At 41.3% G+C, this 25,776-nt stretch overlaps 1 protein-coding gene across 1 annotated transcript in view; it reads right to left on the bottom strand.

The window, feature by feature from the left end:
• Nucleotides 1-25,776, bottom strand: part of SYT12 (synaptotagmin 12) — a 140,681-nt gene that overhangs the window by 65,027 nt on the left and 49,878 nt on the right. Inside the window, exons 2-3 of the mRNA XM_082270719.1 lie at nt 11,845-11,898; nt 5,389-5,582 (exon numbers count right to left, since the gene is read on the bottom strand). Coding sequence (XP_082126845.1) covers nt 5,389-5,582; nt 11,845-11,887 — 237 coding nt within the window. The 5' untranslated portion in view covers nt 11,888-11,898. The remainder of the gene's footprint in view (nt 1-5,388; nt 5,583-11,844; nt 11,899-25,776) is intronic.

Genomic DNA, 25,776 nt, shown 5'->3' with positions numbered 1-25,776 from the left:
TGAGTATAGACCCATACCAAGAAAAGACCATTACTGTAATGAGCCAGTAGAGCATGCACACAGCACTTCTAGTAAATGTAAATTAAAAAGCATCTTGGTTGGTCGTTGTCATGATACTACGATTGCCATGGGTAGAAGGACTTAACTTTTATAAAGAGTATTATAATGTTATATGACGTAAATTCTGCGTCGTATGAAAGATGTAGTATCTTGTTCATATTGTTGAATGATGTACATGTTTGTAACAAATTTCCCTTTCATATGTAGGAGTAAGTTCATCTAAAACTAAGGATAGTTTAGTTTGGTAAGGTCACAGGTAAATGGGATTATTTTTGGTGACCTCTTTTATCTCAGATCCAATCCAAGCATTTCAAAGCCAAATTGTTGTGTAACGATTAACCACTTTAGCACTGCTCACATTGCTGCTACTGCAGCAATGTGGCTCGTTATCGCCCAGCGACGTAGACCTACGTCAGTGGACTCCGCCCCTTGAGGGCGGCGCACGCACCGCCGGAGGCTCGCTCCCACTGTTTTCAGTCACAGCGGGAGTCGGGCCAGGGGAGGAGCGGCGGCGGTCGCCGCTGCTCTTCCCCGATCGTCGGGGAATCTAGTTTGGAGATCCGCCCGCTTGTGTAAACAGAGCGGGTGGATCTCCTCAGTGACAAGGAGTGATAGATTGCAGGGTTCAGCATAGCTGAACATGCGATCTGTCCTTCTGTCACTCAGTCACCTCCCCCCCACATGTCAGTAAGCACCAGGCATACATTAACCCCTCCCTCTCCAATAAAATTAACCCCTTCCCTGCCAGTGTCATTTTTACAGTAACAGTGCATATATATAGCACTGATTACTGCAGTAATGTCACTGGTACCCCCAAAAGTGTCAAAAATGTCAGTCAAGGGTCCGATCTGTCCGCCACAATGTCGCAGTCCCGCAAAAAAAATTTCAGATCCCCGCCATTACGCGTTAAAAAAAAAACCACCAAAAATGACAGAAATCTTTCCCTTAGTTAGTAAACGCAATAACTTTTGCGCAAACCAATCAAAATACGCTTATTGTGATTTTTTTTTACCAAACATAGGTAGCAGAAAACAAATTGGCCAAAAATTTAAAAAAAATTTAGATTTTTACATTTTTTTGGGGGGGAATTTCATATAAAAAAAATGTTAAAAATATTATTTTTTCAAAATAAACGCTCTTTTTTTGTTTATAGCGCAAAAAGTAAAAATCGCACAGGTGATCAAATACCACCAAAAGAAAGCTCTGTTTGTGGGAAAAAAAAGGACATAAATTTAGTTTGGGTACGGCGTCGCACGACCGCGCAATTGTCAGTTAAAATCGTAAAGCGCCGAATCGCAAAAAGTGGCCCAGACGTAAGACAGCAAAATCCTCCGGTGGTAAAGTGGTTAAAGATAACGTGTTGCCAGACCATTCATTTCACTAATAATCTTCAATAAAATGTATAGCTGCTCCTTTTTGCTGACATCCAAAAAGGCCAAAGACTGTGCTGGTTTCCGCCATCTTGGAATCTTGGACGTGAAGTCAACTGCTCCAGCAAATCTAGAACCGTCACTATGACCATGGTATACGCCTTCACTCCCCTGACAGCTATATAAAAGATTATGTAGGAAGGTCAAAGGAGTGGTGGAGGAGCTGGGACAGCACAGACAGTAATTAGACTCCGACAGAAGAGGAGAAGGCTATGAAGTGGCAGAAGGGAGAGGAACTGTGTATGCGCTAGGAAATCAAATCTTTTTGGAGTGGTCTAATTCTCTAGTAAGTTTTAAAAAAAATAGAAAGTGAATGAAAAGTGGTTTATGGGTTGTAAAAAAGTATTTAAATATTGATTTATTTGTGCTATTACTTGTAATTGTTTAAGTTGGTGACAAGGTCTCTTTAAAGAGACCTTGTCACCTTCTCCATACAGAGCAAAGTGACAATGTTTGTGCGTTGAGGCTTCTGTCGGACAGGCTGGTGTACACATGGGCCGAATGTTGGCCGGTTTCTGTTGAACTGGCTGATACTGGCGGGTAATCGGCCAATGTGTACCAGGTTTAGGCATTGTTGGCTGGTGTTGCAGGCTAGGCAGAACGGTGGCATTCATCCCTCTGTCAGCTGACAATGCTTGGACCAACTAATAGATCTGAGACTTCACATGGGTGGAGGTTACATGCTCCCTTATACCCAGAAGCACTGGTTTGCGACAGAGAAAGGTGAGTATCAGGGTTCTGGAGGGGAAACTTTTGCAAAACACTATCAATTTGAGTAGTTAAGGTGACTGTATGCTGATAACAGTATAGGTTAATACATGTGATGATAGCATTCAGTATATCAGTTCCTTTTTAAATTTTACACGGCGCCTTTAGTTTTATTTTTACATGCAGACAGTGTCGGGACAAGGCCAAAGTACCCCATTTCCCCGAAAATAAGCCCTACCCGGAAAAAAAGACCTAACTTTATTTTCAGGGATGGCTGCCATGTAAGCCCCACCCCAAAAATAAGCCCAGGTAAAGCAGTTGTAAAAACATGTAATCCGGCAGGTCACGTGAGCGCCCAGCGGCGCTGTAAATAAGGTATTTTCCACTATAAAATTACAAAAGGAGACACATTGCACATTATATAATCTTTTTTTACAAAACGGATTACATCATTTTACAATGCGTTAACCAAGGTTTATTTTCGGGATTACAGAATGTCATAATGCTGACTCCTGAGCAGACAGGGGGAGAGAGGGAGAGAAGATGGGACACAGGAACTTTTAAATAATTTATTTTATTGTTTTACTCCAGGTTTTTTAGAACATAGAGAGGGGTAAATGACACAGCACAAGCACTGTGCTGTCTATCATGATTTAAAGGATCAGGATATTTATTTTTTATTTTTTTAGGGTTCCAACCACTTTAGGATCATGACATAACTGTATATGAATAAATGCAGATTATTGTACATACCGTATAATAATAATACATCCCCTGAAAATAAGCCCTAGTGTGTTTTTTGTAGCCAAAATTAATATAAGACCCCGTTTTTATTTTTGGGGAAACACAGTACCTCCCCTATTTAGGAGCTGTGAACTGCTTCAGCAGCCAGGTTGCAGGCCAAGGCCTCCTTGCGTCACCATCCTTTTGAAGCGTGCTGCCCCTCATCCTGGTCCAGCACCAAGCTTTCCAGAAGAAGTTGAGACAACCCATAACACTACCCTGGGTGCAGTAGTTGCAGTTAATTTTTTTTAAAAAGATTGAAGCCATTTGAATAGAAGGTAAATGTAGTCTGTTCCAACCCTGGTCACAGCCACTTTAAAGCAGTATTAACCACTTGACCTTCGGAAGATTTACCCCCCTTTTTTGCTTTTTGGCACTGCGTTATTTTAAGTAGCAATTGATCGGTCATACAACACTGTACACAAATGAAATGTATATCATTTTTTTCACACAAATAGAGCTTTCTTTTGGTGGTATTTGATCACCACTGGGTTTTTTATTTTTTTGCGCTATAAACAAAAAAAAGATCAAAAATTTAAACATATATATAGATTTTTTACTTTCTGCTATAAGACATATCCAATAAAAAATTAAAAAAATAAAATGTCTTCATAAATTTAGGCCAATATGTACTCTGCTACATATTTTTGCTAAAAAACCCCAAAGAGCGTATATTGATTAGTTTGCGCGAACGTTATTGTGTCTACAAACTATAGTAAATTTACTGGAATTCAATTTTTCATACTAGTAATGGTGTCGATCAGCGACTTATAGCGGATCTGCGATAGTATGGCAGGAAATCTGACACTAAACTGAAAACTTTGTGGCAAACAGTGACACTAATACAGTGATCGGTGTTAAAAATATGCACTGTCACTGTACTGACACTGGCTGGGACAGGGTTAAACATCTAGGGTGATCAAAGGGTTAAATGTGTGCCTAACTAGTGTGTATGTGTGAACTGTGAGTTGCTTTTAATAAGACATGTGCCGGCTTTTATTCCCTGCTTTGCAGGGAAACAAAAACCAGCACATCCCCTCTGACAGGACAGAGCTCTGTATTGTTAACATTGACAGAGCTCTGTCCTGTCTTCCTCCTCACCGATCATCAGCGGGTACTGGCCAATAATACACTCGCTGACTAATCACAGCAAGCCTGTGCCAGCTGTGCGTGTGCACCCCCTACCCAGAAGTGCTGGATCTCGTACTCGATGCCATGTAAGCTGCAATATATTAAATTTTTGGGTTTGGGTTTAATACCCCTTTCAGCTGTACAGTTTGCTCCACTAGGAATAAATATACTGAACACGTCACATAGAGTATATTACATAGTTACATAGTAGGTGAGGTTGAATAAAGACAATAGTCCATCCAGTTCAACCTGTGTAGGTGTGTGTGGCCGTAATCATCTCTCATACCCCTGAATGTTCTGATCCTTGAGATGTACGTCTAAGAGTCTTTTGAAAGCCACCATACTTCCCGCAGAAACCACCTCTTGTGGTAGAGAATGCCACAATCTTGTAGCCCTAACAGTAAAGAACCCCCCACGTTGCCTGAGGTTAAAATGCTTCTCCTCTAATCGCATTGTATGTCCTCGAGTCCTCATGCAATCCTTTTGGCTGAATAGCTTTTTTTCTATGCTGAGATCACTATTGAGATATTTATAAATTGCTATCATGTCCCCTCTCAGGCGTCTCTTCTCCAGGGAGAATAAATCAAGCGATTGCAGACGCTCTTCATAGTTAAGGCCTTGGGGGACCCCACTTACCACCTCAGACCAGTCTGAGTATGTGCTGTTTATTACCACCCTTTGGACACGCCCTTTTAGCCAGTTCCGTATCCAAGAGCAAAACCTGCGGTCGATGCCTGCAGACCTTATTTTATAAATTAAGCGCTTGTGGGGAACTGTATCAAACGCTTTAGCGAAATCCAGGTACACCACATCCACTGGTCTCCCCCTATCTAGCTCACAGCTCACCTCCACGTAGAATGTTAAGAGATTGGTTTGATAAGAACGCCCATTTGTAAACCCGTGCTGATTACTGCTGATGATGTTGTTGTCTTTAGCGAACTCTACGATATAGTCCCTTATCATCCCCTCCAGAAGTTTACATACTATTGATGTCAGACTGACAGGTCAGACTGACAGGTCTATAATTTCCCATACATTTATCAGGATTCAATATTTTTACACAGTGCTATTTAAATGGAAAAATCCTCCAAAATGCAAAAGAAATTACTGTGGATTTTATCTGCAACAGAACTATCACTATCATGATGGGGTTTTGGAAGGTGGCACAGATACAGCAGGACAATCCCACTGTTAGAGTCTTCACAAGGTATAAATAAACCAAACACCATCCACCCAAAGTTGGAAATTGTTTACATGATCCATTAGTTCTACTCACCTTCTTTTTAACATCTGAGTGCGATGTACCATATTTTTGCTTCAGATATCTATAATCATAGTTAGGGAACGGAGAAGGTGATGGATAATCCCCAGATTTATACAGCTTCCAAAGGTATAAACCCACCACACCAAGCAGCGTCAGCGCACCAGCTATGTATATTCCGATTTCCCATTCTGGAGGGCTTGTGATGACTGTAAAAGTGGCACATAAAATAAGCGTGAGTACTTTTATGAAGAAATATAAATGGTACATAAAACAAAATGACAACAACCAATGTGTACGATTATCAGCATGAGATCAACAATCCAGTTTAGGAGTAATATAATATGCTTCCTATTCTGCTTCTACAGACAGTATTTATTGTTTTGAAAAGCAAGACTTGATATCAGATAATTAGATTGTGACTCATTCCAGGTGCCTTTAGCTGTGAAGGACATATCTAGGAGTTTCATATTTAGTCAACTCCCAGAAACCAATACAGTCAATCCAGTCAATCCCTCTTTTTTTCACTTGATTGGTGTCTACCATACCCAGGGTTGCAGTTCTAGGTGTCACCAACTGCTCCACTTGCTGGTGAAAGCTGGTATTATGACCAGTGTTAATTTTGGCAGCAAATTTCAATTTAGTTTTAGTCTTAGGACTAAAATGACATTTTAGTTTTAGTCCCATTTTAGTCTTCTGCAAGTGTTTTAGTTTTAGTCGTATTTAGTCGACTAAAACTCCATTACATTTTAGTCGACTAAAACTCCATTACATTTTAGTCGACTAAAACGTCCTACATTTTAGTCGACTAAAACATCCTACATTTTAGTCGACTAAAACGTCCTACATTTTAGTCGACTATAACTCATTTTAGTAATCTATAATCGAATGGGTGTAGTTCAGTTGTAATTTGTAATGCATTATTTAAGCATTTCTCTACAATTTCCAAACTCACTATATACTACTGCTGGTCCTGGAGTGAAAAATCTAATATGTTATTATTTATGGTATTAAGCTTTGAGCATGCACCAGTGTTAATTTTGGCAGCAAATTTCGATTTAGTTTTAGTTATAGTCTTTTGATTAAAATGCCATTTTAGTTTTAGTCGTATTTTAGTCTTAAGACTAAAATGAAATTTTAGTTTTAGTCGTATTTTAGTCATCTGAATTGTTTTAGTTTTAGTCGTATTTTAGTCGACTAAAATTGTGTTAATTTAGCCGACGAAAAAGTTTTAGTCGGTTTTAGTCAACGAAATTAACACTGATTATGACTCCTTAAGAAAACCGTTAATTTGAGAAATATTGAGACTGCCAATGCTGACTTCTTATCGAGCAAATTTGAGTCCCCTGTCTGTCCCTCAGGTTTTAAGGCTCCATGTATACTGGGCTTAAAAAATGTAATTGAAGAGACAAGAACTCACTGCTCAAGGTGGTGTAATTGCCTGATGACTCACACAGGTGCATGCCCCGGCTCTCCTCCGTGAAAACTTGATAAAGGAAAAGGAATTGGCAGCACTCCAGGTTGAGTCAAAATCCAGATTTATTGACTGGACATCCAAATATGACAATCGTGACAAGGTAGACGCGTTTCACACACTGACTGTGTGCTTAATCATTAAGGATTGAGTAATGATTAAGCACACAGTCAGTGTGTGAAAGGCGCCTACCTTGTCACGATTGTCATATTTGGATGTCCAGTCCATAAATCTGGATTTTGACTCAACCTGGATTGCTGCCAATTCCTTTTCCTTTAAAAAAATGTATGTTCCCATGGCAGAAAAAATCGCTCATATTTGTATATAGTTTAGGCGAGTTAAGGAGAGTTTTGCGTTTTTTCAGCCAAAAAGCTTCAATCAGAAACGCAAACCAGAAGATTTGTACTCGTTTTTCTTACTGCCTCTAAACTTTGAGCTCAAAATATGCCTCTAATTGTCCTAATGTGCATAGACACATAGGATTACATTGAGCTGCCTCTACAGGCAGAACACAAAACTCCTGTAGAAGCAGTGCTTTTTAAGCCAGAGTGTATGGACCCTAACACTGTCATTAACTTCAAACAGTGGTCTCCAGCCTGTGGGCTGGATGCAGCCCTTTGCTTGTCTTTACCAGGTCTTTGGGGCACTATTCCTCCCACTGACACCAACAATGAAGCACCATTGCTTCACTGACACCAAGGATGGGGAATTATTCTTCCCATGGATATAAACAACTGAGCACTTTTATTCACATGAACCACCAACAATGGTGCACTATTTCTTCCTCTAACACCAATGATGGCATACTATTCCTCCTCCTACTGATCACATGCGCTATGTAATTGTTTTATTCCCACTGACCACCACACCTGATACCATTGATGCTGGGACATTTTCTACCCCCACTGGCCACTGTTCCAGCTCCCCCTAAAGTCTAAAGGACAATTTATTGGTGACTGGTTACAAAGGAGTGACAATAAAACAAAAATTCTAAGGCTCCCGCCAAAATGCGTCAGCCAGTTACCAATAAATTGTCTACAGTGTTGCCGGCTCAGTTCGACCATTTGTCTTGTTCTGGTGTGTACGGACACACTAAGCCCATGCACCAGTGTGTGGATCTTGCAATCAGATTGGGTGTTCCTCGTTGTGTGCGCTGCTCCTCTCAGACTTCATTTGACAGTAAATTAGGAGTGATGAAGTCACGTGTGCAGGGACATAACGCGTAGGGAGGAGTTTTGGGTGTCGTGGAGCTCCTGTGTCTCGGCCAGACCGGGAGAGTCTGTATAGGAAGCTGTGGTTGGAGTCCTAGCTGATGATCGTGTTTTTATATGCGAGTGCTACTTTGTGTTTTTAAAATAAATGGTTACATTTTACATGATGGGAGTCTTCTCTGTTTTTATATGCTGAAAATCTGGGAGGCAAAGTGTGAGAGGAAGCGTAATATGCTGAAAATCTGGGAGGCAAAGTGTGAGAGGAAGAGTACAGGAGACACTGCATGGATAGATTAATGGCGATCTCAGCACAAAAGAGAGTGTGTACTAATAAGCTTGATTGATCTATACGAGAGTATAGATCCCATCTTTGAGGTGAGCGGACATCCATGTACTAAAAGTCATGAGAGATGGTGGAGAGTGTAAAACACGGAATGTGACAGAAATAAATAATCACAATTTGAATTTTTTCATCATGGCATGGAGTGAAGAGGTCTGAAGAATTTATTCACTATTTGGGACTGTGTAGTTTTTTTATATATAATTTTGGAGCACTGGTATATTGTATTGTATGAGAAGACTAGGTAATATATTTATCTTTATTTTATTAATGTTATAATTCATGGGATATATTTCACATAAGAAATACCTGCACTGAATATTTATATACTTTTATTTAGTAATCACTTGAGGAAATTAAGGTTATATACTGTGTATATATATATATATATATATATATATATGTAATTTTTTTCACATTTATTTTCTGTGTTTTTAGGTAGTATGAGCACAGCATCTTTCCTGGTTATATTTAATGTGGAGTCACATTCACTTGGTGCTAGCCGCAATTGTTTACACTTATGTAGCACCCTACAAGGTAGGTTCTAGGTAAAGTATAATGGGCCTTGTGCGAGTATAATGGGAATTGTGCGAATGGGGTGCAAGTTCAGCCATACAAACTATATGGTTGAATTTTTTTTCGCACAGACATTAAATTTGATCTCTACAGCAATGTGGTGCGAATCAAATGCGATGTTTGTGTTCGCAATAGTGTGAACCCAGGCTTAATGGTATATATATATTGCTAATAAGTAGTCAAATCACTTTAAACAAGGCATCACTGATATCTGTATCTGCATGAACCGTTGGGAAATTAATCTCCAAAGTTTACAGCAGAAGTCGCAGCCCCTCTCCCCTTCTGTACATCACTTGCATTGAGCTTATTTACATCGCTTGCGTTGAGCTATAGTGGGCACCTTTGCCCAGGGCAGTCCCAATCCAAAGTCAAGACAAGGTTAATGCAATGTGCCGTGTGTCTTATGGTGTCAGTTCACACTACTACCGCATTTTTAATTTAGAATTGAGTAAGAGAGGGTCATAACTCTTGTCAGTTTATTTTTTTCCATCCATGTTCCATTGCGGAGATTTCCCTTTACTTCCTGTCCCATAGCCAAAAGAGGAAGTGGGAGTAAATCCCTGCAAATAAAGGGAATGCCTTGAGGACCCCCAGGTCACCATAACTAATGTCCCCATTGGAAGATTTCCCCTCTATTACTTCTCTGGGGATACCTCTTTTACTTTCACTTTCAATCAGTGCTTTAAGTGGCCCAAAAGAGGTGCCGGTACTCTATTTTATAGCCTATAAATTTTTTTTAAAATCATGTACTAAATATACTCCAAATTCATAAGTATTAAATTCATAAATAATAGTCCATATAATCAGTCAAGTGTCCATCAGGTGCAGGTTATCATTATCACTAAATTCTGACCTTGACAAAGCTTTGACAAATATTAGGGATACATAATTTATCAACCTGGCTTCATCTTAGTTCCTGCCTGGCATTGGTTTTGGGCCTGGTAACTCACCTAATGTGCTGTGCTGGTGGCAGGAAGGATGGCACGGCAGGGCACTGACTGTGGTGGCACTGGCAGGCCAGGCAGGTGCTGTGGTGGCAGGTGGCAGGCAGCTAGGGCACTGTGGGGTGACAAGCAGCGGCAGCCAGGCTTTACTTTCTCCTCAGAGTCGGCAGACGCAGGAGTCAGGACACCACACCGCGCAGGGCACTGCTGGAGGGGGTGGGGGATGGAGCACTGTTTAGGCGCGCGCGGAGGAGTTCCTCCTCCGCTGTGAATGCTGGGGCGGCGGTCCGGGCGTATGACGTCACTGGTTGCTAGACGCCAAGTGGTAGGCGATCTAGCAACCACCAGTGATACAGAGGGAAGGAAGCACAGCACAGGCAGAGCGGTCAGCGGTGCGGCCAGCATCGATGGATTTACTGTTCTGTCTGCAGAGCGGCGCCCCCCCCCCTTTTCAACAGGGGATCGGCCCTGCGTACCGGTAAGTTAAAATCACGTTCTGGGCGCAGGCAGAGGTGGCGGTACTCTCAAGAGCTTTTTGCAGAAGTGGCGGTACTGAGTACCGGTGCGTACCGGCCCACTTAAAGCACTGCTTTCAATGATAATGTTAATTAGGATAAATAGAGAGGGTGAATCTCCCTAACGTGGCACAGACAGAAATAAAAAAATGACAGGGGTTTGAATCCCTCTCCACTCTGTCCAACACCAAAAAGAGGTATAGTTCTACTTTAATGAAATATCACTTTAAAGTTGTAACAAAAAAAGGAAGAAAAATTAAAGAGTGTGCTGTGTCAGGATCGGCGCCCTGGTACTGATTCTTCTAAGCGCATACCAGTGGCCGTGCCATCAGCACCCTTACAGTAGAGACTTAGCAGCCTGCCAGCCTTCTAATGTAATTAAACACCAAGTGCTGAAAGCTGCTAGAAATGTTCTGAAGCCTCACTTCAGAGTCAGTGCCATGATCTTTAAGGATGAATTATTACTCTAAAGTATCTGTAGCTTCAGAGGCCAGTTAGGGATTGTTTTAAAGTGTTTTACAGCTTATTAACAATATGCAAATACCTTAAAACTTATAGCTAAGTCACAGGTACACTTCAAACCTATAGGATTCTTTCACATGGTCACACCACTGATCCCCGCTGAGCAGGCGGATGACAGGTACGTCTCCTCTCACTGTGCAGAGTGGAGATGGATAGAGTCCTGCTCACCTCTATGGGCAAATTGGGTGAAAACAGACCACCTGTCCGTTTTCACCCAATCTTATCTGATCCAAACCTCCAGAAGGATAAAAAATAGGGTCACCATCCGTCTGGATTTGGCGGACAGGCTCTCATAGGATCAGATAGCAGCAGGTGTCAGCGGACAAGTCACCGCTGACATCCACCGCTCCATAGGGGGGAATGGAGAGTACGATCAGGTCGGCCTGAAAAACTGACAGGCAGACCTGATCAGGCCACCCATGTGAAAGGACCCTAGACTGATGCCCTGTTAGATTACTTCAATACTTGTAAGGGCATTGTGAAATTGCAGAAAATAGGGTTACCATCCGTCTGGATTTGGCAGACTGGATCGGATAGGATCAAATAGCAGTGGGTGTCAGTGGACAAGTCTCCGCTGACATCCACTGCTCCATAGGGGTGAATGGAGGGTCCAATCTGGTCCGCCTAAAAAACTGACAGGTGGACCTGATCGGACCACCTGTGTGAAAGCCCTAAACCAATGGCCTGTCAGAATATTTCAATACTTGTAAGGGCATTGTGAAATTGCAGAAACATATACCAATCAATCCAAATTAATTATTTACTGATACAACTTCAAGGAAATTAAATTGAACTCATGCACTTCATGAATTGTCCTTATTGTTGGCACTTTTTCTAACAACAAAAAAAAAAAACTATTTTTTTCTTCTAGGAACACAAAAATACCTACCACTAATACGGTAGTCAATTATTCTGCTCTCCATGGCATTCATTTTGGTTTTGCCTAATGAGAAAGAAAAAATATGAAATGAGTACATCATAATCACATAATCTCAACAGATTTGAAAAGCCACTAAACATAAATTGCAAGCTGGTCTCTGAAAAAGAGGTTTTAACAATATGCATAAATGAATATGCCAAGGTTTCAGGCAGTTATCAAAAAATACCATGGCCTAGTAGATGGACCTGTTTTTAAACACAGAAGTGACTTCTTGACCATTACTCTCAATCTCTCATAGAGAAGTCTACCGTCATTTTAAAGCCTCCTTTAGCACAACATGGCAGCTAATGGAGAACTTGTGAAGCAAATTACCTAAATTCCATATGCTGTATAATATTTTCTGGGCAGGATTGAGAACTTTTTTATATAAATAGTTCTGAATGTTACTTTTGCATTTAGATTTATATATTTCTTTAAAGTAAAAGTCAAAGGGCCAGCCTCCCAGTGAACACCTTTCCCTGCTATGGACCTGGTCACTTTTAGTAAACAGATGGATGATCATGCCTACCACAAAAAAAAATTGATTAATTGGGGGTCAGAGTCCATTGCTTATAGATAATTCTTTGTTACAGCTTATTCTTTGTTATACAGTGGTTTTTGCTGAAACCTTATGATACTGTATATTTGTTTTTATAAAAAAAAAGGTGTTTTGTTGCGCTGTCATCAAAATATAAGTTATTATAAAAATATTATCGTATACATAAAAATTTTACACCAAAATGTAATGTGAAAAATATAAATAAACAAAAATCATATAAGTTCAAAGTATTCAAAAAACAAGATATTCAAAAAACAAGAGTTCAATGCAATCACGCAGGATTATGATTTCAAAGGAGAAATATTAAAGTCCCCAAAAATGTTTAAGATCAGAATATGGTGATATAGTGATTAAATTGTGCACATCTTCAATTGGTGTTAAAAGTGGCCCACTACAAGACAGACATAACTGGCCTCTTACCAGAAGATGAGACCCTAAATGGGTCTAACCTCACTTTTAGTGAGTCCCCCTCACTGTAGGTATATGATGTATATCACAGCAGAGGAGCCTAAATGGATACTCACTTGCCATGGACACAATCTCTAGTCACCCTTCACAATGACACTTTGCCAGAAAGTACTCACGACTATTCACATGGGGCATAGTAGATAGAAAGAGAAGGAAGAGATCCCCATTGTGCAACATCTGATAAAACCATTTGTTAGCTAAAAAGACATCTACTTACAGAAAAAAATTAGTCATTCATATACAAATCCTCCGACACCCTGGCAGGCATGCTGACGTCACCACTACTTCCTCCGCCCAACTTATGTTTCGTCGTAAGAGACATCGTCACTGGGGCAATGGGAATATTTGTTCTTATAACAATGATGCTGTAAAGAGATCTAAGATCACTCAAATAGGGAGAACCCTTTTGCGTTGTTGAGAGCAATTTTAAATCAGTCCATTACTGTCCTTTGGCATGCCCTTCTAAAACAATAAACAGTGTAAAAGATAACATCATGATCAGAGGGGGGCAATTTTTTTGACCGGTTTTATAATAATTTATTTTACTCATGTATGAGCACCAGCAAATTATGTAGTGCTTTGTTCACAAGCTATTCACATTCATTCCTGCTTGTTAGGAACGTAATATTATCCTGTCTTCAAGTTAGTAGGTAAATCTGGTTCTATTAGTCTTTAAATCAGCAGTTCTTGGCATGGTGTGCCAAACTATCCTTAAAGCCTAATTTGAGGGTGGATCCCCAGGAGCAATTTAAAGAAGAAAAAGAAGTCCTGGCTGCTAAACTCACCCTATCTCTAGAGTTGTCCCCCACAGATCTACCTGTTTGCTCATCCAGCATCACTCTTCTTGCAGGTTGAATGATGGCCAGCATCATTCAACCCACATCCTGTGAGCCCAGGATATAAAAGCTCTGCCCCCTAATTTGGACCCCCAGGAGAATGCTGTAGAGCCCCCATGCCCAACCTGCAGCCCATAGAGCCCCTGCAGACACTGATCTGTGTTTTATTATTGCCATGCTATGGTAGTGATTTCTAGAAGTCTCATGGAACATGTCTCCAGTCTATGACTGTCTCTTGAAGCATATCACAGTCTCCCACAACTTCTATAGGATGTTCACAGTCTCTGACCACAGTTTCTAACAATATTTTGTATCATGTCCACATACTCTGACCATCTCTTGTTTTGTGCCCATATTCTTTGACTATATTCTGTTCTCTGTCTGCTTTCTCTGATAATAAATATTCATTCAATTTTATGTGCAGCCCTTTGATGATGTCAGGGGCTGCACTTAAGGCCCCCATATCAAGAAAGTTTACCACCACTGCTGTAAAGAAATTTCATAGATCCCTTTCAATTCCTGCACTATTCAGGATCCACCCACCACAGGAGTAAGAAGACCTTCAGCATCACTTGACCAGACTGAATAAACCTGGAGTAAAGGGTTTGCTTATTGATATTTTTTAAGGTTGTGGGGGCTCTTCAGTTGGGAGGGGCAAACAAGGTGGGGAGAAGCTTGAAATTGGGCTTTAAAGCCCAAATATAGCAAAATGGCAAACCAACTCTTTTCAGTTGAGCATTTTTGGTATTTAGACTTTTTAATTACTGGGGCAAGTAGCTAGAGGAGGTATTGATGGGAGTGGGGGGGGGGGGGAATGTTCCCTTGCTGGACTTCAGCTTTAAGTGTAATTTAGTTCAATCTTAGTTTATTAAAGAGGAGCTCCAGTCTCCCTCCAAAAAATTTAAAGTTAGCAGCTACAAATACTGTAGCTGCTGGCTTTAAATAGAAGGACACTTACAGGGATCCAGTGATGTTGGCACCCAAGCCGATTCTTCAATTGGCTTCGGGTACAGGCAACGGGCATCTTTGTTAAGGGAAACCAGCAGTGAAGCCCGTTTCCCTTACCAAAGAAGTGATGCAAATCAATTGACTGACTTCCTTAATCCAATCCTGAAATGCAGAAGAATAGCGGAACATAGACCACAAGGTCCAGGTTTTACTGAACTGTTCTTCCCTTTCTTCTTTCTTCTCCCGCTTTCCTGCGACAACAGATGTTGCAGGTCTCTGATGGAGTCAAGGTTAATGTCCTATTCCACAAGAGGAGGTATAGAGGTTATTTTCCAATGACGGGGTATGACCGTTCTGGTCATAATAGGAAATGCCTGAGGACATTCTTTTTTTGCAGACTTAAGGGGTCCTGGAATCATGTAGAGGAGAGCTCACATGGATGAGAATTTAAGTAGCCATAAGCTTACAGTAAAGAGTAAGAATTCACACCCAGAAAGGATGAGAAGAGGTGCATTCCCACCAGATATAAAACATGGTGCCTTTGGTGGTATGACACCATCAACAAGTGTCGGGAACCGTATGATTGAAGTAGTGGAGAATGGAAGGGCACTTGTACCACCTTGTTATAAGTTTAAACCCCTTTTCCTGTGTCTTAGTAGCTAAGGATAATTTGTGAGTCATGATAAAGCTCTTTTCACAGTCTGTTAACAGTAAGCTGGAGTTCTCTTTCCCAAGCCTGTGTATAGGTGGGGAGATCTGGAGGATAATGGAGTAATAGCTGGGATATAGTATGCATCTGTGGGTCCTTGTGTAGGAGCAGTAATTAAAAAAAGTGTCGGGATAGCATTAAGATCTTAAAGTGGACTGAGAAAGCAAATGGAAGATAGGCCTGATGTCTCTGTAACCACTCCATAGAGGTAGACGGGAAGCCGCTAGATGAAATAGCCTTTGTCAGTGATGAGTGGAGGAACTAAGAGAGCCAACTATGGTCTTGTTTATTCCAGGGTCTAAAAGTAGATTCAAGTGTAATTTAAAAACAGACCCCAACTTTTTGCACAACCTTTCCCAGCCTATGACATATAAATAAACTCCACTTTTTATTTTCTCTTAGACTGAAATTTACCCATTGAACTTAACCTGACCCTAAAACCTAACTTCTAAACGTAAACCATAACTCCCTCCCCCCAGCATCTAACATAGATCTTAACACCCTGGACCCTAACCCTAATATGATATCTACATATTAGCCTTAAAGAGTAATCCCACTTTTGTTGACAAAATCAATCCCCATCCGGATGATCTATGGATTTTAACAAACGTTGTTGTAGAGTCCTACTTTTTCTGCTCTGGAGAGAAAACTGTTTGTTCCATTATGTCCTTTGGATACTGATTCTGAATGGGAGGGTTTGGTTCATTATATTCAGCCAGTGCAGATTTATGGGAAAATCAGTAGGCCAATCATACAAGCAAGAAATTATACTTCCTGGGGAGTTCTGTACACCAACAATGTACAGAATGCCTCCAAGTTGCCATATTGCATTGAATTTTACATAAAATTACGGCAGCTGCAGATTGAAAAGGAAAGATAATTTTCATACCATTAAATTAAAATATGGCTTGTGTAACAATTGTATATGCTATTTTTTTATTTGCTATATTTTTTTTACAAAAGCAGATTTACTCTTTAACACTAACGTAACCTGTAAGCAAATCTAAAACACTGACTTAATCCCTTTAGAAGCATACAACTCGTATCCTGCTTCTAAACAATGATTGGTACCTATGCTGTGTCCCGAGATTCTGACTCTGGAATGTCCTGATCCAAAATGCCATCTTCTACCAAAAATGGAATTAATATGTTTGCATGCCGAGCCCCTTTGTATCTGGATCTCTTAAACGAAAAGCTATGAAGACCATTGACTGAAATAACTTGGCAATTAAAAATTCATCATTAAAACGCAAATCATACATTTGACATCTTAGTACAATCAATTTTCCTTTTTATGGCACCATTTGATTTTTATCGGTAGTCTTAATAGCTCTTGTGAATTGCCTAACATGTAATATGACAACAAGATGAGTTTTTCAATTTGATATTCCTTTGTGAGCCGGCCTTTTGCCATGCTGTGGTTAAAAGCAGGTTATTGACCCTGAGCTTTCCCGGTTGTAGCTGCAGAAAACATATTCCATGCCTGAGATCGGAAACAAATGCAGCACTCTCTGGGAGCTTCATAGTCAGAGCATCCTTCTGCTGCATCTGATTTTATTATAATAGATTACATGTTATGATCTATTCATCTGATGACATGAGATGATCTTCACCAGTCTTGGCACGCGAATGTCTTTAACAACGTTGAAAACTGTTGTGTACAACTACCCGTAGTAACCAATAAAAAATCTGCTTTTAGCAGCTTAGAGAAATATTTTATAAGCAGGTTTTCACTGTGCACATTCAGAAATGCTGTACTCTTGGTCAGTGAAGAAAGAGGGAGAATGCAAATGAGGATTGGCACAAATTCTATGTGCAAAGACTGCAAGCAATGGAGAACAAGTAAAGGAAAGCAGGCACAAGTGCAGAGCGTTTCCTATAGGAATCAATGGCTAAGACTTCATGTACACTGGCTGCTTCTAAACTCAGGTCTAGGAGCTTTTGGTGTTTTTTTTGCCAACGCCCCTAAAAACAACTTTTCGATCAGTGTGTGTCCATGTACACATAGGCTTTTAGCAGCGTTTAGGAGCAGCCGCGTTCCCTCTCCTAAAAGTGGAATAATTGGGTTCAGAAGAGGAAAGTTTTGGCCAAAGACCACTGGCCGCAGCAAAAACTTGTGTAAACCGCGGTACCGGTTTACACATATGTTTGCAGTGTTTAGCGTTTTTCTGCGACCAGGAGTCCAGGGGAGGTTAGTGTACATGAAGCCTTAGAATGGAAATGGGTATGTGCAAAACAGACTGGTCTGGTGGCTTGTACAGTATAACCATTAATATATTGCTAACACCAAGATTACCCGTTCAAGAATGGAAAATCCAGATGCGTGACAAACCAGACTATGTCCACTGAGTGCACAAGCATCAAATTTGCATTTGTATGTGTATTCAATAGACCAAAGGCAATTTGATTGTGAATAATCAGCAAACATTTGCCCCTTAACCACTTAAGCCCCGGAAGATTTTACCCCCATTCCGACCAGGGTTTTTTTTGCGATTCGGCACTGCGTGATTTTAACGGACAATTGCGCGGTCGTGCGACGCTGTACCTAAACGAATTTGACGTCCTTTTTTTCCCACAAACATAGCTTTCTTTTGGTGGTATTTGATCACCTATGCGATTTTTACTTTTTGCGCTATAAACAAAAAAAGAGCGTCAATTTTGCAAAAATAACAATATTTTTCACATTTTTTATATGAAATCCCCCCCCAAAAAAATGTAAAAATCTAAATTTTTTAACATTTTAGGCCAATTTGTTTTATGCTACATATGTTTGGTAAAAAAAATTGCAAAAAGCGTATTTTGACTGGTTTGCGCAAAAGTTATTGCGTTTACTAACTAAGGGAAAGATTTCTGTCATTTTTGTTTTTTTTTTTTAACGCGCAATGACGGCGATCTGCGATTTTTTTGCGGTACTGCGACATTTCGGCGGACAGATCGGACCCTTGACTGACATTTTTGACACTTTTGGGGTTACCAGTGACATTACTACAGTAATCAGTGCTATATGTATGCACTGTTACTGCAAAATGACACTGGCAGGGAAGGGGGTTAACTTTATTGGGGAAGGAGGGGTTAAGTGTGTCCCTAGGGGCGTGCTTCTAACTGTGATTGGACATGGCTACTGGTGTAGGAACAGTGATCAGCGGTCCTACATAGTAGAACTGTATGATCACTATTCCTACACAGGGGAGAATGACAGGCGGCTTGTTTACATTAGCCACCTGCCTTTCTCCCTTCACGGCGGAGGATCGCGAGTGACCGGCGGACATCGGGTCCGCCGGTCACACGCACGGACTTCCCAGGGAATGAGCCGGGGTGGGCGCGCGCCTCCGCTGGCACGCGCTCGCCCACTATTGGCTCACATGCAAGTGACAGGCGAGTGATGTACCCATACGTCACTTTGCCTGGCCGGGGCTGACCGCCGCAGTATATGTACTTGCGGCGGTCGGCAACCGGTTAATGTAGATGCCTTTCTGAAAGAGAAGTGTAATCCATTGATTCCTAAACTGGTGGGGGGGGGGGGGTGCCTGTACGAGGTAAGTGGACACCCCCAATGATCTGATAGGGCAGAGGTCATGTGGCACATCCTTCATTTGCAACAGAATGCAGATGAGCCCTCATATAGACTAAAGGTCGTTGCAGCTGTAGACTTTGGCAGTTATTTTGAGGAAAACATATTCTTTTTGAACATGGTGTTCTCACAAGCATGATCTAGCCATAACAACCAGTGTATGGACACTAAGAGGTAAATAAGATACTGATTGCAGTATTTTAACACATGCTAGCTTCCTGCACAGCCTCTACTGTATATCCTTCAATGTATTGACTTCTTAATGTGTATGTAGATTGGGGCAAATATATAGGAAAATAAAGAACATTTTAATGAGGAGGCCTTTATTTTAATTTTAAATTTAAAGTTAAAGTAGAACTATAGGCACATTTTTTTTTACCCCTTTTAGATTTTTTTTTTTGCTATCTCTGTCCGGTTGGATAGATTTACTTTCACTTCCTGTCCCATAGCCAAAACAGGAAATGAGAGGAAATCCCTGTAAATTAAGGGAATTCCTTGGGGCCCCCCAGGTCACCAGAATCAGAGTCCCAGTTGGAAGATTTTCTCTTTACTACATTTCTGGGGACAACCCAACCAAAATTTGGGATTTTCTTTTTCTTTTCACTTCCAATGATAATGGTAAAAAGGACCAATAGTGCAGGTGAATCTCCCAAACAGGGGGCACAGACAGCAATCAAAACTTGATAGGTGCCCAAGTCCCTCTCCATTCCATCCAAAACTAAAAAAAAAAAGTTTTGTCTTTAGTTATACTTTAACTCCCACTGACCACTGATGCTAAGGCATATTCTACTCTCATTGGCCACAGTCTACCCTGAGAAAGCCTGAAAGCCAGTGAACTGGCCTTTTGCTTAGAAAGTCTGAGGCTTAAAGTTGAAGCTTCTTTTCAGAGCCGAAAATAACATTTTCCAAGAGTCAATAACAATCTGTAAATCTTATAATGGTTACAGTACAGGGCTTTTTACTGTGCTAAGTAAAGCTAGCTATTTTATCTAATGCAGTGAATGTTGATAAAATGTCAGAAGAGATTAGGAAATGCACACAAGCCTTGGTAGAAACCATGGAGTGTTTTATTTTAATTTTGTATTTTATTTGATGGAAAAATTGGTAATTTATTTGATTGGTTAAACCCACAAGTTGCTTTTTTACCACCCATTTTCCTTTTCAGAGTAACAAATTCAATAATGTAAAGGTTGGATGAAGGGTTTAGTAAAACTTTTGATAGTTAAATATTATTTTTTTCTTTATTGAAGTCTAAATTTCAGACCAAATAAAGAGTCCACTGAGCAGGAATGTGGAATAGATGTATTCAGTTCCAAAAGAAGGACACCTCCAAATGAAATGAAGGACGGTTGGGAATTATGATAGTACTTAAAAATACAATTTTACTTTTCTATTTTTTATGATATTTTAGGAGAGCAGAACAGATATGGAAAATTGACTAGGACCTGGTGATTGCAAATATTTGTATCTGGGCTGGATGTGTTTATAGAGGTAGAGACTACCATAGATATTGGGTTTGGAGGGCCACATAATGATATCATAGACATCTCATTTAATAGATTATTGTCAAATCTATCACGCCTACACTAAGTAAAAAGTGTTGTGTTCGGAAAGTAACATCAATTGTATGTGCTGATTGTGCTTTGGCAACAATGAGATCCTTCCATCCTTAAGCTGGCCATACAATGATTGAAATTCAGCTGGTACCAGTCCAATTTAGATCAGTGTGTGGCTGTCCCCAGTCAACAAAAAGTAATTGTTTGATCGACTTTTAAGGTTGATTTACTAAAGGCAAATAGACTGTGCACTTTGCAAAGTGCAGTTGCACTCTGCAAGTGAGATTGCTCCAGAGCTTAGTACTGTAAATGAGGTAAAGCTTCACTTTGCAAAAAAAAAAAATCCAATCACGTGCAAGGAAAAAACAAAGACTGCATTTTTGCTTGCACATAATTGTATGATGGAAGTCAGCAGAGCTTTTGCTCATTTACTAAGCTCTGGAGCAACTGCCCTTGCAGAGTGCAACTGCACTTTGCAAAGTGCCCAGTGTATTTGCTTTTAGTAAATCAACCCCACTGTGACAGGGACAAACTGGAAAACTTTTGTAGATCAGTTGTTGCAGCCAGCCTGGACCTGCTGTCAGAATATACTGTCCCATCAGGGGGAATTCCTCCATCCACCTCATTCGGACAGCCAACACTATATGGCCAGCTTTAGCGATTGTGGCAGAGTGTTGCCCTGCCAGGGTCTAGGAAGTTGTGACACAGAATTCTCAACCGGACAGGTTGAGGGGCTCCAAGGGGTTAGCTTAATGCAGAGAAAACTGGCTTTTAAGTTTCGTCATTGTTTTGTAAAGTCCAGTTAGGGACCTGGAGCCTGGAGATTTCGCAGCGATTTGGGTGAGAGGAAATCTCCAATCCTGGGACCAGGGTTTAGGATTAGCCAGGACACTGATGGTGTGTCTGGGTCTTTTAGTAAAGACAGGACCAAGGTTATAGGCTCCACCCCAGCAGACAGGAGGTCTGGCCCAGGAGTCAGAAGGGCTCCACGTGGGAGTCAGTGCAGCGAGAGGCTGCTATCTGTGTGGTGAGCTAACAATCTGTAGGAGACAGACACGGGCCTGACATGTAAGGCCAGAGCAGCAGTGCTGCAAGTGAGAGCCAAAAGGGCTGAATGACGTTTATGTTGATGACTCTGAGCAAAGGAATGCTGAAAACCCCTGTTAGGGAAACTCATGTTTTGTTTACTGAACTTTATTTTAATAAAAATGGGCAAACCTAGCCCTTAAAAAGAAGAAAAAGCGAGTGGCAGTGTCCTTAACGCTCCACATTTGATGCGAGTCCCTACACTATTATGCATCTGTAGGCTACACAAATGCATGCAATTAGTTTGTTTTCTCAGGCTCCAAACCTCTATAGCAAACAATACTGTCCTGTAAGGATGAGTGAAATTCTGAATGTTTCCTTTTGCAAAAACATTTGGTAAGACTTAAAAAATTTTGGTGAAATTTTGCCATTTTGGTCAATTGGGCAATACAAAAAATGTTTGTGTGGGGGTGGGCTAGGGTTTGTAAGGTTGCAAAAAGGTTTGGAATTTCTCATGACTGTTACACAAGTTCTTTTCAATAATTTTAGACATTCATTCTCTCCATTATGCTACTTTCCACAGAAAGTAAAACAGACAGGCAGATATAAAACAAGTACTAATTCATGCAGGTATGTGGTTATTCAAAAATCAAGTGTTTTTTTTCTAAAAGTAACTAGAGTCCTAATTCAACATGACATCGGCCTCTTGCAATCCCTTGCAGAGCTCAGACTGGGAGAGAGAGGAGTGGTACTAGAAGTCAATCAGTTATCCTGCTGTCCTGCTAAGAGGGGTAAAAGAGGAAAGAGCAGAGTGACAGAGAGATGAGCTGATCAGTTCTCCTGTTTCTCATTTACTGGCCAAACACGTGCTGGTGGAAGGGAGAAGTCCTAGTTGTATTCCTTCAAGTGTATCTATGGTCAAATGTAAAATCATATATTTAATTCCATATTGTATTTCAATTATTTCTAGCCTACTTCTAATATTCTGAATTATCTTTGTAAACTTACCATTGTGAGGATCCCCACACATTTACTTAACTGAATTCTGTCTGAGATTTTAGTCAAAGATTACTTACCCTGTTTCCCTGAAAATAAGCCCTACCCCGAAAATAAGACACAGCATGGGATGTCTGCAATATAAGCCCTACCCTGAAAATAAGCCCTAGCAAAATCCTTGATCTCAGCCCTCTGCATTATTTGGAGAGGAAAAGTAGAGCTCCGGAGGGTCACGTGTAAATAAGGTATTTTCTCTCCTCACCTTTACAGGACGGCCAACATGAGAGATGATAGGCTCCTCCTACCAGAAACACAATCAATTAAGCACATTTAAAAGGCCCCACCTTCCCCTCTAGCCCCAGTTTAGATTGTGTTTCTTCCTATCAAAAGAAATGCAGCACAAAGACTTGCCTGCAGACTCGTAGGAGTCGAAAAGGTACCCTGTGAGCCAGGTTCGGCAGAAAGCCACGGGTTCCCCTCGCTGAAGCTCTCTGGAGTGGAGGGGGGGGGGACACCTTACGAGCGGAGCAGTCCCTGCACTCCCACCCGAGGGAACTCACAGGTCGCCCATTGGCAAGCCCTCGGTCACTTCCTAGTGTTTCCAGGTCATGTTCTCCGGTGCTAGCAGCTCTCCTCCGTTTGAAGATTTTGAATTTCCCGCCGCCGCAATCAAGAGGACGGGCGTTCCAGACCTCGCTCTCAAACCGGAACTTCCGGCGCAGACGTCAGAGGAACGCGACATGGGAAGGAAAAGAAGCATGGAGGAGACGCCGGAACCGATAGACAGCGGTAAAGCAGATTCCAAAGCTAGCACAGCTCGGATCCCTGCTTTGGAAATGAGGTCCTCCACGACTCAACCTCCGGGGAAGGAGGAGGAGAGACAGTCCCAGGTGTCGGCAGCCAAGAACCAGGTCGGACAATGTAAGTGATAATTCGTATCCTTAGTGACCTAGGGAAAGCCTGCTAGTAACCGACATGTGCCTGGAACTATTTCATTTCCTTGACCCTATTAGATTGTTTTACCTTCTTTCTATGGTCCCTATTTTTTTATATTGTTTTTAAGAAGGGTGATACTTAAATGTTTATTGTATCCTGTCTTCCAGAGTCCCAAAGCGGTTCACAAGAGGCTACTTCAGTACCTGCTGTGCATAAGAGATGTGGTTATTGTTCAGATAAGTTACCTAGTTCCCACACTAGACCATTCTGCTATAAGTGTATTCATAAATTGTCAGGATGGGAAAACTTCAGACTTTAGCCTTTTTAACAATATGCAAGAACAAATGCTTTCTACTATGTTAGCAGTACGGTCTAGTTTAGCTACAGCTATCAGAGAGGAACAGGTAGATCCTTCCTTAAAAGCAGGGACATCTTATCAAGAAACCCCTCTCAGTATAACAGGACCTGCAGCCACTACAGCAGCTACACAAGGTCTTCCATCAGCACAGGTGGAAGATGAAGATAGTATATTCCCAGAAGATAACCGCTCAAATTCCCCATCCTGTTCAGAGGATGGGGATAATAGGGATTCAGATACCTCCGAGGAGATAGAGTCTACAAAAGCCTGTTTGGATTAGAAAATATGCAGAGTCTTCTTCAAGCTATATATGCTACAGAAGAGATTCCTGATTTACCTAAAGAGGTCTCAGCACAAGACATACTCTACAAAGGGATAGGAAGAAACCCTTCCAGAGTTTTTCACATTCATCATTCCCTAAAGAATCTAATCCTTCACCAATGGCAAGTGCCTGAAAACAGGTTAAGCAAAGGGAATTCTTGGAAAAGAAGGTTTCCCTTTAAAGATGAGGATGCAAACAAATTCCTTAAAAGGCCAAAAATAGATGCCCCCCTAGCACAGGTCTCCAGAAAATCAGATCTTTCCTTTCTAGATGCTGGTAGTATCAAAGATACTGTGAATAGAAAAGTAGAGACATTGCTGGGAAAAGCTTGGGATTCCAATGCTAAAGCAATGGGGACAGCCCTAGCAGCTGCCTGTGTCGCTAGAAATGCCTTCTCCTGGGTCGAGAGGTTAAATAGAAGTTTTACTCAACTAAAAACCCAGGATATCCAAGACGCCCTGGCAACAATTGCCAAGGCAGTAGCATATCTAGCAGATGCAGGAGTAGAATCAGTGGAAGCCACTGCAAAAACAGGGGCACTTATGAACTCGGCCAGAAGGGCCATTTGGCTTAAGGAATGGGAAGGACACATCACATCCAAGACCAAGCTCTGTGGTCTTCCATTCGAGGGATCTCTCTTGTTTGGTTTAGGACTTGATGAAGTCCTTTCTAGGTCCTCAGAAAAAGGGGTTAAATTTCCCACAAAAACAAAACAGATTAATAAAAAATGTTTTCGTGGTCCTAGGGATAATAAGCAGCAAAATAGGAGAGAAGCTACAAAAAGTTGGAGCTTCCGGAGGGATAAGACAAGAAACAACTTTCCTTCTTCCTCCACCGCAGCCGTTAGGGACAAAAAATGACTTTTCAGTCATAATAGGGAATGGACTGGATCTTTTTTTCCCAACAAAAAAAGTGACAATCTCCCCTTTCTCCCTCAACTCCCTGCAAATAGACTACAATACAAAAACTGCTCTTATAGTCCCTCCAGGAACAACCCATATACACACCCCCAAAAGAAAGGCAGGGGAAAAACCCAAGATGCTTCCAAGGATTCAAAAACTAGGGAAGTTACTGGTAATCATGCCAGCACCAAAAACCCAGTATTTACAAGGGCCTTGTTCCCACTCTTTAGTGGCACCAAGACCCACGGAAAGACACTACCAGATCAGGATTCAAAAGAATACAGGAAGCATCCCAGCCACTTCAGGGGGTCAACCCCTGGCAGAAGAACTAAGGTCCTTCCAAAAACCCCTCTGGGCAAGAAAAATAAAAACCTTGCACAAGGAACCGTGGAGGTCCAACCAAATCAGAAACAGACAGTGGCTACACAAACCAGCCAACGTCTTCCCTCCTCTGATACCCATTCCAGAAATATCCCACAAACGGATCAGGTATCGAAGATGGAGTTTAATTCGGTCCATTCCCAGACCTCCCCAAAGAGCAGGATCCCTATCCCAAAAACGAATGCCCATGGCTCGCCGGTGGCATCAACCAGTTCCCTCGGACCTTATATCCCAGAGATTAGTACAACATCAGTAACCAGAGTCCCATCCAGTGACTCCCTGGTTACTGAAAGGAAAATGCTTAAAGCAAAGGGATGCTCAGATAGAGTGATAG

This window comes from Pelophylax lessonae (genome assembly GCF_965119305.1).
Source record: "Pelophylax lessonae genome assembly, chromosome: 10".
In the NCBI taxonomy this organism is placed as follows: domain Eukaryota; kingdom Metazoa; phylum Chordata; class Amphibia; order Anura; family Ranidae; genus Pelophylax; species Pelophylax lessonae.
This window is presented reverse-complemented; position numbering and strand designations above follow the sequence as displayed.